The 12,738-nt window shown below is 41.6% G+C and overlaps 1 protein-coding gene across 8 annotated transcripts in view; it reads right to left on the bottom strand.

Annotated features, from left to right (window-relative positions):
- EBF1 (EBF transcription factor 1) overlaps window positions 1-12,738 on the bottom strand; it is a 388,437-nt gene that overhangs the window by 374,139 nt on the left and 1,560 nt on the right. For all 8 annotated transcript variants that reach the window (XM_053199629.1, XM_027033273.2, XM_027033265.2 and 5 more), the window contains exons 2-4: window positions 10,967-11,123; window positions 10,365-10,428; window positions 9,689-9,744 (exon numbers count right to left, since the gene is read on the bottom strand). In XM_053199629.1, coding sequence (XP_053055604.1) covers window positions 9,689-9,744; window positions 10,365-10,428; window positions 10,967-11,123 — 277 coding nt within the window. The remainder of the gene's footprint in view (window positions 1-9,688; window positions 9,745-10,364; window positions 10,429-10,966; window positions 11,124-12,738) is intronic.

The raw sequence follows: 12,738 nt of genomic DNA, 5'->3' as shown, positions 1-12,738 counted from the left end.
AGATAACTCTCAATTTCTTGGTGACAAAACTACTTGGTGACAAAACCAGAGACTATGCTTATTTAGGACATAGAGATGCTGCAGTAACTAACTGGGAGTTGCCTCTACTGTGCTTTGTTTATAAGCCTGGTACTTTCAGAACCTGTAAATGATGGAGACAGCTTAAGACACAGTGTGTGCAGACCCTAGAGCAGACTCTGGGTGTGATATCTAACTCCATTATAGAACAAAAATTGCAACAACAAATAAAAACATGATGAAAAGTACCTGTATAAGGAGAAAACCTTTCTCTATGACTGGCCCATCAAAACCATTTTTTTTTTATGGTTAGCCCACCATAACTCTGTATTTTTTAATGTTTTATTTGGACACAATTTTAGCCTGACAGGAAAGTTGCAAGAATATAAAAAGAATTACAAGATAGTCTTTAACCAGATTCCTCAAATGTTTACACTTCACTAAATCTGCTTATTCTTTTCAATTTTTTTTTCCTTAACCATGATAAGTGAACTGGAGACATACCCTAAATAGTTCAGCATGTATTTCCTTAAACCAAAGCATTCTCTTCAATAACCACAGGGCAATTATCTGAATCAGAAAATTAGCACTGATACAATACAGTAATCTAATCTACAGACTTTATTGAGATTTACCAATTACAAAATAATGTCCCTCACAGTGAAAACAAAAAATACAATACCAATCATTGCATTCAGCTGCCATGTGTCCTTTAAAACAGACCATTCCTGAGTCTGTATTTCATGATATTGACATTGTTAAAGAATATAGGCCAGTTCTTTTGTCGAATACCTTCAGTTTGGGTTTGTCTGATGTTTCCTCAGATTTAGAGTAAAGTTACCCAATTCAAGGCCAGAATACCACAGATGTGATTCTGGGTTCTTCTCGGTGTATCAAATCACACTGTCGACTAGTTCTATTACTATAATGGCACAGTAAACGAAATGGTACGGTAAACTGACCATTTGGTTAAGGTGGTGCCTGCCATCCACCAGAGACCATCAGCCAGATTTCCCCACCGTGAAGTTACTACTTCATCTTATGTAATTCATAACTATCTTATAGATAGCTAATCTAGATTATGGTAATATCATATTATGCCTAAAATGTTCATCCACTAGTTTTAGCACACACTGATGATTCTTTCCTGTACTCTTAAAAGACCTTTTCAAATGCCCAAGAAGCTGCTTTAGTCAAGAAAATGCATTAAGTAAATCAAAAACATTTTGAAAACCAAAAATTGTATCTGTCTGCTTTATTTATGGCAATCACTGCTAAAACCAAAGAAACACAGTAAATAACTGATTAGGTCTCATATAGGGTGCTAAAAAACTCTAATCGGATGGATTTTTGCGGCATCCTATTACCACTACATGTTTTGGTTGTTCTCTTAAAATCCTGATAACCTCCATTTCAACTTCAGTTTTTTGTCATGCTAAACTAATACAAGTAACTTGGTAAATATACTCATAGATATTGCAGGGTTTTCCCTCCTGTTTAAAAAAAAAAAAAAAGAAGTTTGGTTTCTTTAAGAGGAATGCATAACAGTTACATCAGACCTTCTCATTTTGATTCTTTCTAGATGAGACCAATATTATTTTTGTTGAGGCTGCTGGTTCCATTGAAATCAGTGATGATACCCAATGAAAGACACGCTGCAATACAGATATGCTCACAACTTCCCCAAACAGTAGATGATCCGTGCATGCCCAGAGAGCCTATGTTTTTATCTTTAGTGACTGAACATCATTTGTCGAAGGCCCAGGGCCTCTGTAATACATCTCTTTATCAAATGCCAAATTGCCACTTCACTTCTGGCAAGCAGACTCAAAATGGAGAATCTTTCTCTAAATCTAGCATATTAAAATAAAAGCATGAGTTTGCATTTGCTCAGAAATAGTTAAGCATTCCGGGGAAGAGTGGCAGCATGAAGTTTCTGCTGTCTCTCTTTCTGAGGCCTCAACAGAACAATATTTTTCAGCACATACATGCAGAGAAAGAAGTACTACTTCTGTGACTTCTGAAATAAAAGCAAGAGAAAGAGGGAGTTTCTTCACTCTCCTATGAAGTAGAATTAAAACCCTGTAAGTACAGTGAACTAGAAGCTTAGTAGAACAGAATCAGTTACAGAGTGGAACTCAGTCACAGGCAGATCTCCCTCTGACCTCACCTGTGCAGTATTTGTTACTGAAAAAGCTGCTTAAACACACACACACACACACACACACACACACACACACACACACTCGTATGAAAGATATGGGCCAAGAAACCAACATTCTGATGAGATCCAAAATCGGAAAATATGATACATTTATTTTGCTGAATATCTCTGAAGCAGCGTGTCAACAAATAGACCTTTTAAAAATGCCACCAAGCTCTCCCTCCAGCTTACACATACAGCTGATAGCCACACATCAACTCTCTACCATCTACATTTCATACACCGTAAAGACGGGTTCACAGTTCAGCAAACCCAGACTTTAAGCCTAAAAGGAAAGGGATCTTCTAATACCAACTTAGAAGTTTCTGCTTTTCTTACTAATTTAAATATGTGCCTCTGTGGGGTGTGAATCAAGCGCCCTGAGCCTGGATCAGCTGGGAGATCACAGAAGCATATAAACGGCATTGACTATTTTAAGTGAAACCATTTTAATAGACAGCTGGTTTAGGGCCCAGACAATGGGACACCAAGAAGAAGGCTTATTTTCATCCTCCACAGTAAATCATGCGTCTGCTCACTGAGAGGAAGGTAGTCTGCTGTGAGAATGACAAAGACAACAGTGATTTAAATAAATCAATGTGTTTATCAGGAGTACAGACCTGAGGCCTATTAACAGACATGGGCAGGATGGGGAGAGAAAGTATATAAAATATATTATTTAAATAAATGAATTGATGGCAAAGCAAGTTAGGGTTTTAACCTAAGAAATACAAAATGCAATTATCAAGTAGAAAACAATATTGACCGTAATCCTTCCAATGGCAAGTAAATCGCTGACAGTGACAGGAATACTTGTACAGGAAGAAAAGCGAAAGAATAAACAGCACTAACTTCATCTCAACTTTAAAAACCTGATGCAATTGATAAAGAAGTTGTCAAAAGTGACACATGTGGAGCAGATTTAGCTTTCTGATATACCAACCTCCCTTTTCTTAATGCCCTCTTCTAATAAGCAGAAAGAAAATAGCAAATTATTTTTAACACTCCATTAATTTTCAGGTTAAGGGTTTTTTCCAGAATAGTTTTTTTAGTGAACAAAATAGTTTTTTTAGTGAACAAAAAAGAAGAAAAAAAATAGGAATCAAACTTTCATAGCCTTATGCAACAGCAGTACCAGAAGTTTTACTGCGAGAATAAAATGCCATCAATTTCAAATGCCCAATTATAAATTCACCTATATCATCTGTGAAAAGGAATAAATCAATCAGTAGAAAAAATCTGCCTCAGTTGCCACTATTTTAGATGGCATTTGGTGAAGTGTGGTTCATCCTTGCTTTTCCAAAATATCACTGGGTCTTAAAAGTTAATTGAAACTTACTATGGATAAAGACCACACAGTGAAAGGAAAGATACACAGTGAACATGCAGCAGGATCACACTTCAATAGCATGCCAAAGGAAATACAGAGAATTGAGCACGGCTTTTCTTTGTTTACTTTTCTAATAGTTTTAACTCTTTGTGTTCTATGCCAAAACAAAGAGGGTGAGGAAAATACTTTTGACTTTGGTTCTTCAAATCCAAAAGGGTTTGAGGAGTAAATGTTTTCATTAAGAGTCTTTTTTGGTTTACAATCAAATAGTAGGAGACTTCTCATCATTAGAGGGAAGGAAGGAAGGAAGGAAGGAAGGAAGGAAGGAAGGAAGGAAGGAAGGAAGGAAGGAGAAGGAAAGAAAGAAAGAAAGAAAGAAAGAAAGAAAGAAAGAAAGAAAGAAAGAAAGAAAGAGAGGGAGGGAGAAAGAAAAGAAAAAAGGGAAAGAGAGGAAAAGAAAGAAAGAAAGAAAGAGAAAGAAAGAGAAGGAAAGAAAGAAAGGGAGGTTACCCATAACTAACCCAAACTCCTAATTTTCCTTTTAAATAAAAATAGTAACCTTGAAAATATGTTACTTCATTTTCTACATACAAAATAAAGGCCAAACCTAATTTGTCACCTTCAAGAATAAGTTCATGAATGTACAAAGTACCTCCTTCAACCAGAAGTAAAATGTCCTCTAAATACAGACTGTCAACAAGCCTTTGGTAGCAAGTTAGCAAAAATTGGAACTAATCAAAAAATAATATGAACACCTACAATATCAATGTACTGTACTATTAATCATTGCATTCAACCACCAAGTTATATTACTTGTCATTTAAAAAAAAAAAAGTGCTAGCTTATGTGATCCCAGAAATTTCCAGAAGGTGAAGGAGCCCTAGTTAAAAATTAACCTGTGCCAAAGGAAACACTACAAATCTGACATTTCATAAACAATTGTGTCAAACAGCAATCCAACATTAATAGTGGGATAAAATAAAAAATTATTTTGCTTCAATTAGCAGCTTGGCTACTGGTGAACAAATTATAAAGATGTAATTTCAGCTCAGCAGCTAAGCAGGCCTGTTTTCAGAACTGAATTAGGAAAGTTGCAAAGGAATGATATCATATTCAGTATACCGTTCAGTTACATCACAGCCTTGAATAAAAAGAGAATGTGTATCAAAAGCAGTTAGCTTTAGAATACATCTTTAATGTCTCAAAGAAATGAAATCCCTTATGTTATTCAAGCACCAAGATAAAAATTGAATCATTCTAACAATCCCATATTATATTTCTTTTTCTAACAGTAATGAGATATTTCACTCATATGATAATTATATTTACATGTATATTAGTAGATACAGCTGGTTTTGTCAACCCAATGGGACAATAATAATAATAATAAAATAATAAAAGCAGCTAATTTATTAAGCACTTAATATGTGCCAGTCACTATTCTAAGCACTTTGCATGTATGAATTCTCACAACAGAGCTTCAAGGTAGGTGCTATCATTATTTTCATTAGTTTGGCTCCAAATGCTTACGTATTTTAATTATTCACTGAGACCAAATCATTTTTGCTCAACAACTATATAAACAATTCACCAACATCCAAACACTCCTTCGCTCCTGTCACCAATATAAGTAAAGACCTAAGAACAGACTATTGGTATAGTCATAGGAGTTCGATAAATGCATCACTACTAATATGTTCGTTTTTAATGCTGTTCAAACATTCACATGGAAACAGCTCTAGCGTAAATATCCCTGAACAAATGGCTGTATATTATCCAGGAGGGAGCAGTTGGACCGCCAGACTGGGGAAGTACTAGGCCATCTGGCTCCGGCAATCTCTCCAAAACCATCAGCTTTGTTTTCACCCCCAGACTCCAAACAACACATTTTCCACTGTGATGAGTTTACATTTTCCCAAACACAGGTCCTGATCATGCATAAAAATTCCAAACTTCTTCATTCCTCTATGTGCAAGGAAATTTAAATCACCTGCATTTTTGACATGTTACCAAAGGAGAGAGAAAGCTGCTGAAATATGGCTCCTGACTATAAACTTGCCCTGTCTTTTTTTGTTTGTTTGTTTCCCCAAATGTATGAAAGAACCTCTCTGCTGTCCTGTGAATTCCTTTCGAACTTATTGATATACTAAAAATGTGTTTATCTACCAATGAAGAACCATGAACTGAAAGGGTGGTTAATCAAATCTACGCAGCTGTGGCAGGATATAATGAAACAATCAATAGGAAAAAATGCACTTGCATCAATAACTTAAAGTACTGGGAACATCAAAAGAAATATATAAAGAAGATTAGTTTGTAAGATAAATATGACAGCATTTCTGATTATTGTACTTTGGACTTTCCACTATGCTAGGACCTTTTTAGGGTTCCCTTACCACATCACCTCCCTTCAAATCCATACATGACAAAGATTATGTGACTATCATTTTCCCCTTTCCAAAAAAGAGCTTCTGTCTGGGGGCAAGAGTATTTAGTTTTAGATAACTTTATGGAATTTGGTACTCTTTGTTTGAATTATAAAAATGTCACTTTTTTAAAGCAAGATGGTAGGAGGGAAGACAAGTTAAAGGCTTTTTTTAACTATTTAATGTTAACTCACCAAAGCAATCACATAACATAATTATATTTCAAATACTACATGAAAATCTGAAATGAGCCACATTAAACCTCAGACCTCCCCCACTGGGTTCATTTGAACTTCTGTAGTAGATATTGTTTCTGAATGCAACAGCCATAAACTTCTGGTTCTGGATCCTACAGGCCTTTTTGCGTGCTCTCTAATGGAATACCAAAAACAGCAATGACACAAAAACAACCTATTTTTAGTCCAGCTAAAGTTGGTTTTGAACAACCCTTCCCAAAAGCAAGCCTCTTATTTTCTAGTTGGTGGATGAATTTTTTAAATATCATTACATCCTTTGTGTTTTCTGAGAGAGGCATGGGAATAAGGGGGCTCAGATTCTTACACATTCACTTGTAATAAAACTTCATCTTTCCCAGTTGAGTCCAAAATTAAGAGTCATTACCCAAAATAGTGTAATGAGACACTTTGAAAAGGTGTGAAATACTGTGTCACACTAATACATCTTGGTTGATTGAGTACATTTCTGTTTGACTTCAATGCTGCTAACTCCACCCAAGTTCAAGAACATTGTATGAAAATATAGAATGCACAGCTAGTTTTGGATTCTCCTTGCCAAAGATTCCCTTTGAGTTTTAACCCCAACTTGTGAGTCAAAGATAAGACATCACACACAAAATCTGCCTCTGTGATATGAAAAATGTTACAAGCAAGCAGCTAAGAGGAGACACTTGAACTGTGGCTAGGTATTCCCTCCAAAAATTATGATGTTATTAGAACTCATCCTGTCATTGAAATTATCCCATTCTTTACTCTAAACATCAAAATCCTGACTCTATCTGGAAAATTTCACAGGGGAAAAAAATTGTAACCATTTAATCAGTCAGCTTATGTCAAGCCTTACTTGAATGGGTCACTTCATATTTAACTAAAATTAAAAAAATTAAGAAATTTTAAATCAGACGTGGTAGTTAATTATCATAGAATAATTTCAAGCTAGTTGAGAATCTGCTGTTTCACCAGTCAAGGCTAAAATATAATAATAATGTCACAGCAAGAAAAGTTATGCTTCTTCACACTGAACTCTTTTTGAAGACTATTGTATTAACTATGTATACAAGTAGCTAACCTACTTCCCAAACTCTTACAGCACATAATCAACAAACAAACAGATAATGGTCAGGGATTGCCTTTCAAAGCGAAAGCTACCACAGAAGGCATTAGACAATTATTATGAGAGCAAACAGGTATGCCTCAAAAACAAAAAATCACTTTCTCTTGGTATTTTTGGACTTAATTCAGATAATTATTTAAACCTTTTTCAGGTCTCTCCCCACCAAAATATATAATTGTATACATTTATAATTTTAACTTTCAGTGAGATGTCATATTATGGCAAATGACTTTCTCATATCTGTTATTATTAAAAATAAATTGTATCTTGATCTAGTTCCCCACCTCCAACTCATAGAATTTATAATACCATGCAGTCAAAAAATGCCCTAAGAGTTTTTAAGCTCTATGACCTTGTTAGTAAAATGATATTTGATGTATTGCTTTATAAAAATCAAGATTATTCTCTCACCACATGAGACTGCATAAAGTCAGTTCATTTCATAATGGGAAAATCAATTCTTGGTGGCACTTTTTGTTTCAGGGGTCTAAAATAAAGTTTTGAAAGCAGTTAATCACTCCAAACACGTCCCAGTTTTGAACTCCTTAAAATTGTTCATTTCATAGTGCTGCCTATAATTTAATATTTAAGTGGACAATGTTGCACAAGCAGACAGGTTTGTGGGGATTTTTTATCTTTGAAAAGTAAATTCTAGTAAATACATATGGAATATGTATTACAGTTCATACTTTCCCCTCCCCCACTTTTTCTTTCCTCTGATGAGAATGGCAGGAAAAGATACCTATGGTATCAAAGACAATTTTTTAAAACAAAACTCCACTTAAGGCATTTTTGTTTTGATACAGTAAAAAAAAAAAATGTTACTGAAATCAGGCTTTTCTGTTTCTGCTTGGCAGGATAAAAAAATTTTTTTAACTAACAAAATACAATGTGTTCAAATGAAAGGGAATTATCCTATATAATAATCAAAACCAGTAAAGAAAAGAAGACCGAAAGTACAAATATGAATTTACTCTGACCAATCAACAAAGAATTAAATCTTCAGGAAAGCCAAATATTTTGGGCAAATAACTTAAAATAGATTTCAATATGTATTTATTTATTATTGTTAAAACTACATTTCATACCCTCGTGTTTTTTTCTTAGTTCACCATGAAATATGAGACTAATAATCAAAGTTAGCTATTATTGAAAAGTTCTTGCTGAGTATATTTTAAAACTTCCAACAGCTTATGAATGTGCATTGTGTACAACATATTTAAGCCATGCTTATCTAAAAACAATTTTTAAATGTGCATGTATGCCCTAATTTGAAAACTTCTAAGTGAGTATCTATTAAAGAAGATCACCCTCCTTATTTTAAAGGGAATATTTTAAAATCTCAATCAAGCAAATAAGTTTTATCCATCTTACTAAATTGGTAGTTGGTACACTTTGATAACTTTTCTCTTTGTTCTAATTTCTTTCCCCCACCCAGTAAAGCTGGCTTCTTTTTTGTTACTAAGTCCTCCAACTACCTAACCAGCTACTTAATTCTGAAACTAAACTATGCCTTAAAATTAAAAAAAAAAAAAAAAAAGGCTCCTGTGCCTCATTAAAACGTCAGGTCTCTTTTCTGACTCGGCTCATAATTGTATCTTTTAAACCATAACTCAACCTTAATGTATACTGCTTGACACCCGCGTGTTGGGGAGTTTCAGAAAATGCCGTCTATATACCTTTAAGACCACAAGCTCACTCTCGCTGCCTGGCTTCTTGCCAAACTCGGAGGCAAAAGCAGGAGGATTTTTACAAATACTCAGTAACAATTGTTGCTCCCTCTTCCAACAGTACTACTACCACAACCTCCTTTTAAGAAAAAAAAAAAAGAAAGAAAGAAAGAAATCTGTGGAGTGGGTCATCTCTGCTCTCAGCTCACCTCACCATTGCTAAGGAAGCTACCTAGCCCCCCCCCCCCCTCCTCAGGCACTTCCCTACCCTATACCTCCCTGGAGAGGCCCGGATGGTTTGGATCACACAAGTTCAGCCCACTCTACACCAAGGTCCCAGGGCACCTTTTGCGCCCCCTGGGGCTCCTCCGCAGGGTCAAAGGAAGTTCAGCACTTACTCTCCCCACTCAGCACCCTGTAGTGTTAACGCAGAAGGCCTGGGTTTCCCTTGGTGGGAAGGAGCCGTCGAGCCACCTTCCCCACGCGGCAGGCGTGTGTGTGTGTGTGTGTGTGTGTGTGTGTGTGTGTGTGTGTAATCACTTGCAAGGCTGCGCTGAGAGTGCGGTCTGAGGTCCGCCCTGGAGTTGAGAGTTCGAGTTCCAGGCCCCGTGCTAGGGAGTAGCCAGCCTCTTGGCTTCCCCAAATTTAGAGGCGCTAGAGTCACCCCGCGGCGCGAAATTAAGAAACTTACTTGTTTTGTCATGGAGTCAATGAGGCGCACGTAGAAATCCTGCTCCGTCCTTATCCCTGGGGGAGAGGGGAAGGGGAGTGGGGAACGAAGGAAAATTAAGTGAGAGAGGATCCGCCGCTAAATAAACAAACAACAAAGAATGGGGTTCCAAGGCGTATGCAACGCCTACTCTCCCAGAGAAGCCCAGGCAGGACACCACCCCCCCCATCTTCCCCAGTGTCCAGAGAGGGGCCAGTCCCTATGCACAGCAGCTGAGAATGGGGCGGGACCCCCACCTGGCTACTCTCCCTTCTCTAGTTGGGAGCCCCTCTGCGCGCTCTCTGGGAGCCATCAAGGCCACGACTGCTCTAGCTCCCTGAGCCCAAGGACTTAGGGCCTGGAGTCTGAGCTCAGCCTCCCTTAGGAATGGGAGGAAGAAAGGAATTGGCCCTGCGAGGGCCAGAGCTCCACACCTGGCCCCAGGTGTGCTCGAGCCCGCCACGGCCGCCCTCCGGCTACTCGGGGCCTGCTTGCTTGAAACCTCCTCAGGTGAAACTTAGGGGAGGCCTGGTGACCCCGAGGACGGCGGAAAACCGAGCGTGCTCAGGGCTCTCGTCCACCTGGATCTGGCTGCGTCCCCTGCCCTCACCCAGAGCCCCAGGGTGCCGGCGCCGACCCGACCCGACCTGAGCCTCACCATTGCTGTAGAGGAGCTGGAGCCGGTAGTGAATCCCGTTATTGGTCTTTTCGCTGTTGGCTTCCTGGGTTTCAGCGAGACGCAAAGACACAACAAGAGACGCAGGAGAGAGGTCGGCGTGAGCGAGTGGACCGACTTCGAGGCAACTTTCCCGAAGAAGGGACCCCCGGCCGGGAAACCGGACAGGCCCAGGAGCAGCAGAAATTGCGGCCAACTGTGATCCCTCTGCCGCCCTCCCGACCCTTACTGCTCCCTCTTCCCTTCCAGAAAATTCCGTGGGGCCTGGGGGCTCGGGCCTGGGTCAGCAGAGGCAGGAGCCGCGCGTGGTCGCGCCATTGAGGGCGGGTTCATCCCAGGCGCCCTCGACTCTGGAGTGCGAAGCCGGGCTCGCCTCTCTCCAGCTCTGGGGCTCCACGCGAACTTTTTGGAGCAGAACCTCATGGATGAGGAGCCCGGGTTCGCCCAGGACGGGAAGTGGCTTGGGGGACCCCGCTCAGGAGTGTGTTATGGATGCTTTGCACTCGCCGAGGAGCGCGCCTCCCGAAGCGGCTGGGCCTGCTCCCCGGTCGGGGGCGAGGGGCAGCGGCGCTGCGCCCACTTACTTTTTCCTTCTCCACGAACCCAACAAAGGCTGTCCTCTCGATCTCCACGGGCTGGCCCTGTCTGTCGTAGAGGGCCAGGACGAAGTGGAAGAAGTTGGATTTCCGCAGATTGGAAGGCGGCTGCTTCTCAAAGTGAGCCCGGGCCAGACCCACCCCGCTGCGGCCAAAGACGCAGAGTTAGACGGCTAAGCGGGACACCGACGCGCGACCCTTTGTCACCCTTTACACACGCGCGAGCCCTCACGCACCAACCTTGTCTACCCCCAGAACACCTAGTGGGCGCCCTACACGCCCCCTCCGGCGCCCGGGGCCCACCCGGCGACGGGACATGCGTGCTCTCGCGTGTCCAGTCCTCCCGCCAAGCACACGGCGCGCCCCCCGAACTCGCCGAAGAGCCATGAAAGTTTTGTTAGGGTTTTGCGCAGGAGATAAAACCCTGCAAGCCTTTACTCTGACCTGACGCGCGCTACGTGGGAAGGAAAAGTGGAGGTGGATGCAGTGAACCCGCGTTCGTGGAACACAGCTGGTAGTTTACAACTTGGAGAGAGGGAGGCATGGGAATTGGTGCCCGCCACCCCCACGAATCTCCCGCCTCAGCCTCAAGGGCAGGTGAGGATGGATGGGGAACAGGCTCAGTTTCATGAAGCCGCAGCCATCCTCCAGGAAACCTCGCGTGCCCCCGCCAGGCGCGGGCGCCTGGCCTCTGGACACCGCACGCCCCCTCCCCAAATAAGGCATGTGAGAAAAAGGATCTGAGGGGGTCAACTCAGAGCTGTCAAGGGTGGTTGCTGTGGAACAGGGAGCTGGTTTTAAAGACCTGTCCTGACAAAGTTTCGCTGTTCCACAAAAACCCTCACACTCATTCCAGAAATCCTATGGACCAGGGGTGCCGGCTGAGCGCGCCCGCGGGGGGACTGGAGGCTCGGGTGCCAGGGGCGCGGGAGGCCACTGACAGCCCGGCCTGCCCAACACAAGGGCGCGCTCACTCACACACACACACACACACACACACACACACACACTCTTTCGCTTCCAGCCCAGTTACCCAACTCACTCTCACTGCTAACCACCCCCATCCTTGTACTCAACGGGGTTGGGAACAGTGTTGCAGACACTTGTCCCCTGCCCCGTGAAGATGAGGATGAGGTAATTAGTCATCTTCCTTTTTCCCCTTCCGCCCTCTCGGAGTCCGACAGGGCCTGGGTCAGCCAAATCTCCTACTCCCCCAAGCCCAGCTGGTGGTCTGGGAAAAAAGGCCATTTCTCACTTGGGACCAGGCGTCCTCGGAAAGGTTGACAAGAGTGCCCAGAAAAGATCCCCCAGGTCAATCTCCAAGGGAAGTGCCTCCAAGTCACACAGTCTAGCATCCCAGGAGCTGAGAGTGGGAGAGGGGCTGGAAGGGGCCGTGGTGACAGAGGGTGGGGAAGACTTTCAGGAAATGTCAGAATCAAAGTTGGGAGCTGCCGTTCTACCGGTGGACTGAGAAAAGCAGAAAGATAGAGAGAGGGAGAGAGAACAAGACCAGAGAACTAAAAGAAGGTTCCAGGGGTACATGGAGAGAGAAAATAGGAGAGAAAGGGAGGTAAGGGAATGAGAAGAGGAGAGAGGAGGGAGGAATGAAGAAAGAAGAGGAAGGAAAGAATGAAGAAAGGGAGGACGGAAAGAAGGAAGAGAGGTAAGGGGGAAAGGAAAGGGAAAAAGGAAAAGAAGTGAAGAAGGAAGAAAAGAAAAAGGGAAGGGAGGGGGAAAAGGAGTTAAGAAAAAGAGGAAGG

This window comes from Acinonyx jubatus, chromosome A1 (genome assembly GCF_027475565.1).
Source record: "Acinonyx jubatus isolate Ajub_Pintada_27869175 chromosome A1, VMU_Ajub_asm_v1.0, whole genome shotgun sequence".
NCBI lineage: Eukaryota > Metazoa > Chordata > Mammalia > Carnivora > Felidae > Acinonyx > Acinonyx jubatus.
Note: the sequence above shows the minus strand (reverse complement) of the source record. Positions and strands in the feature narration are given on the sequence as shown.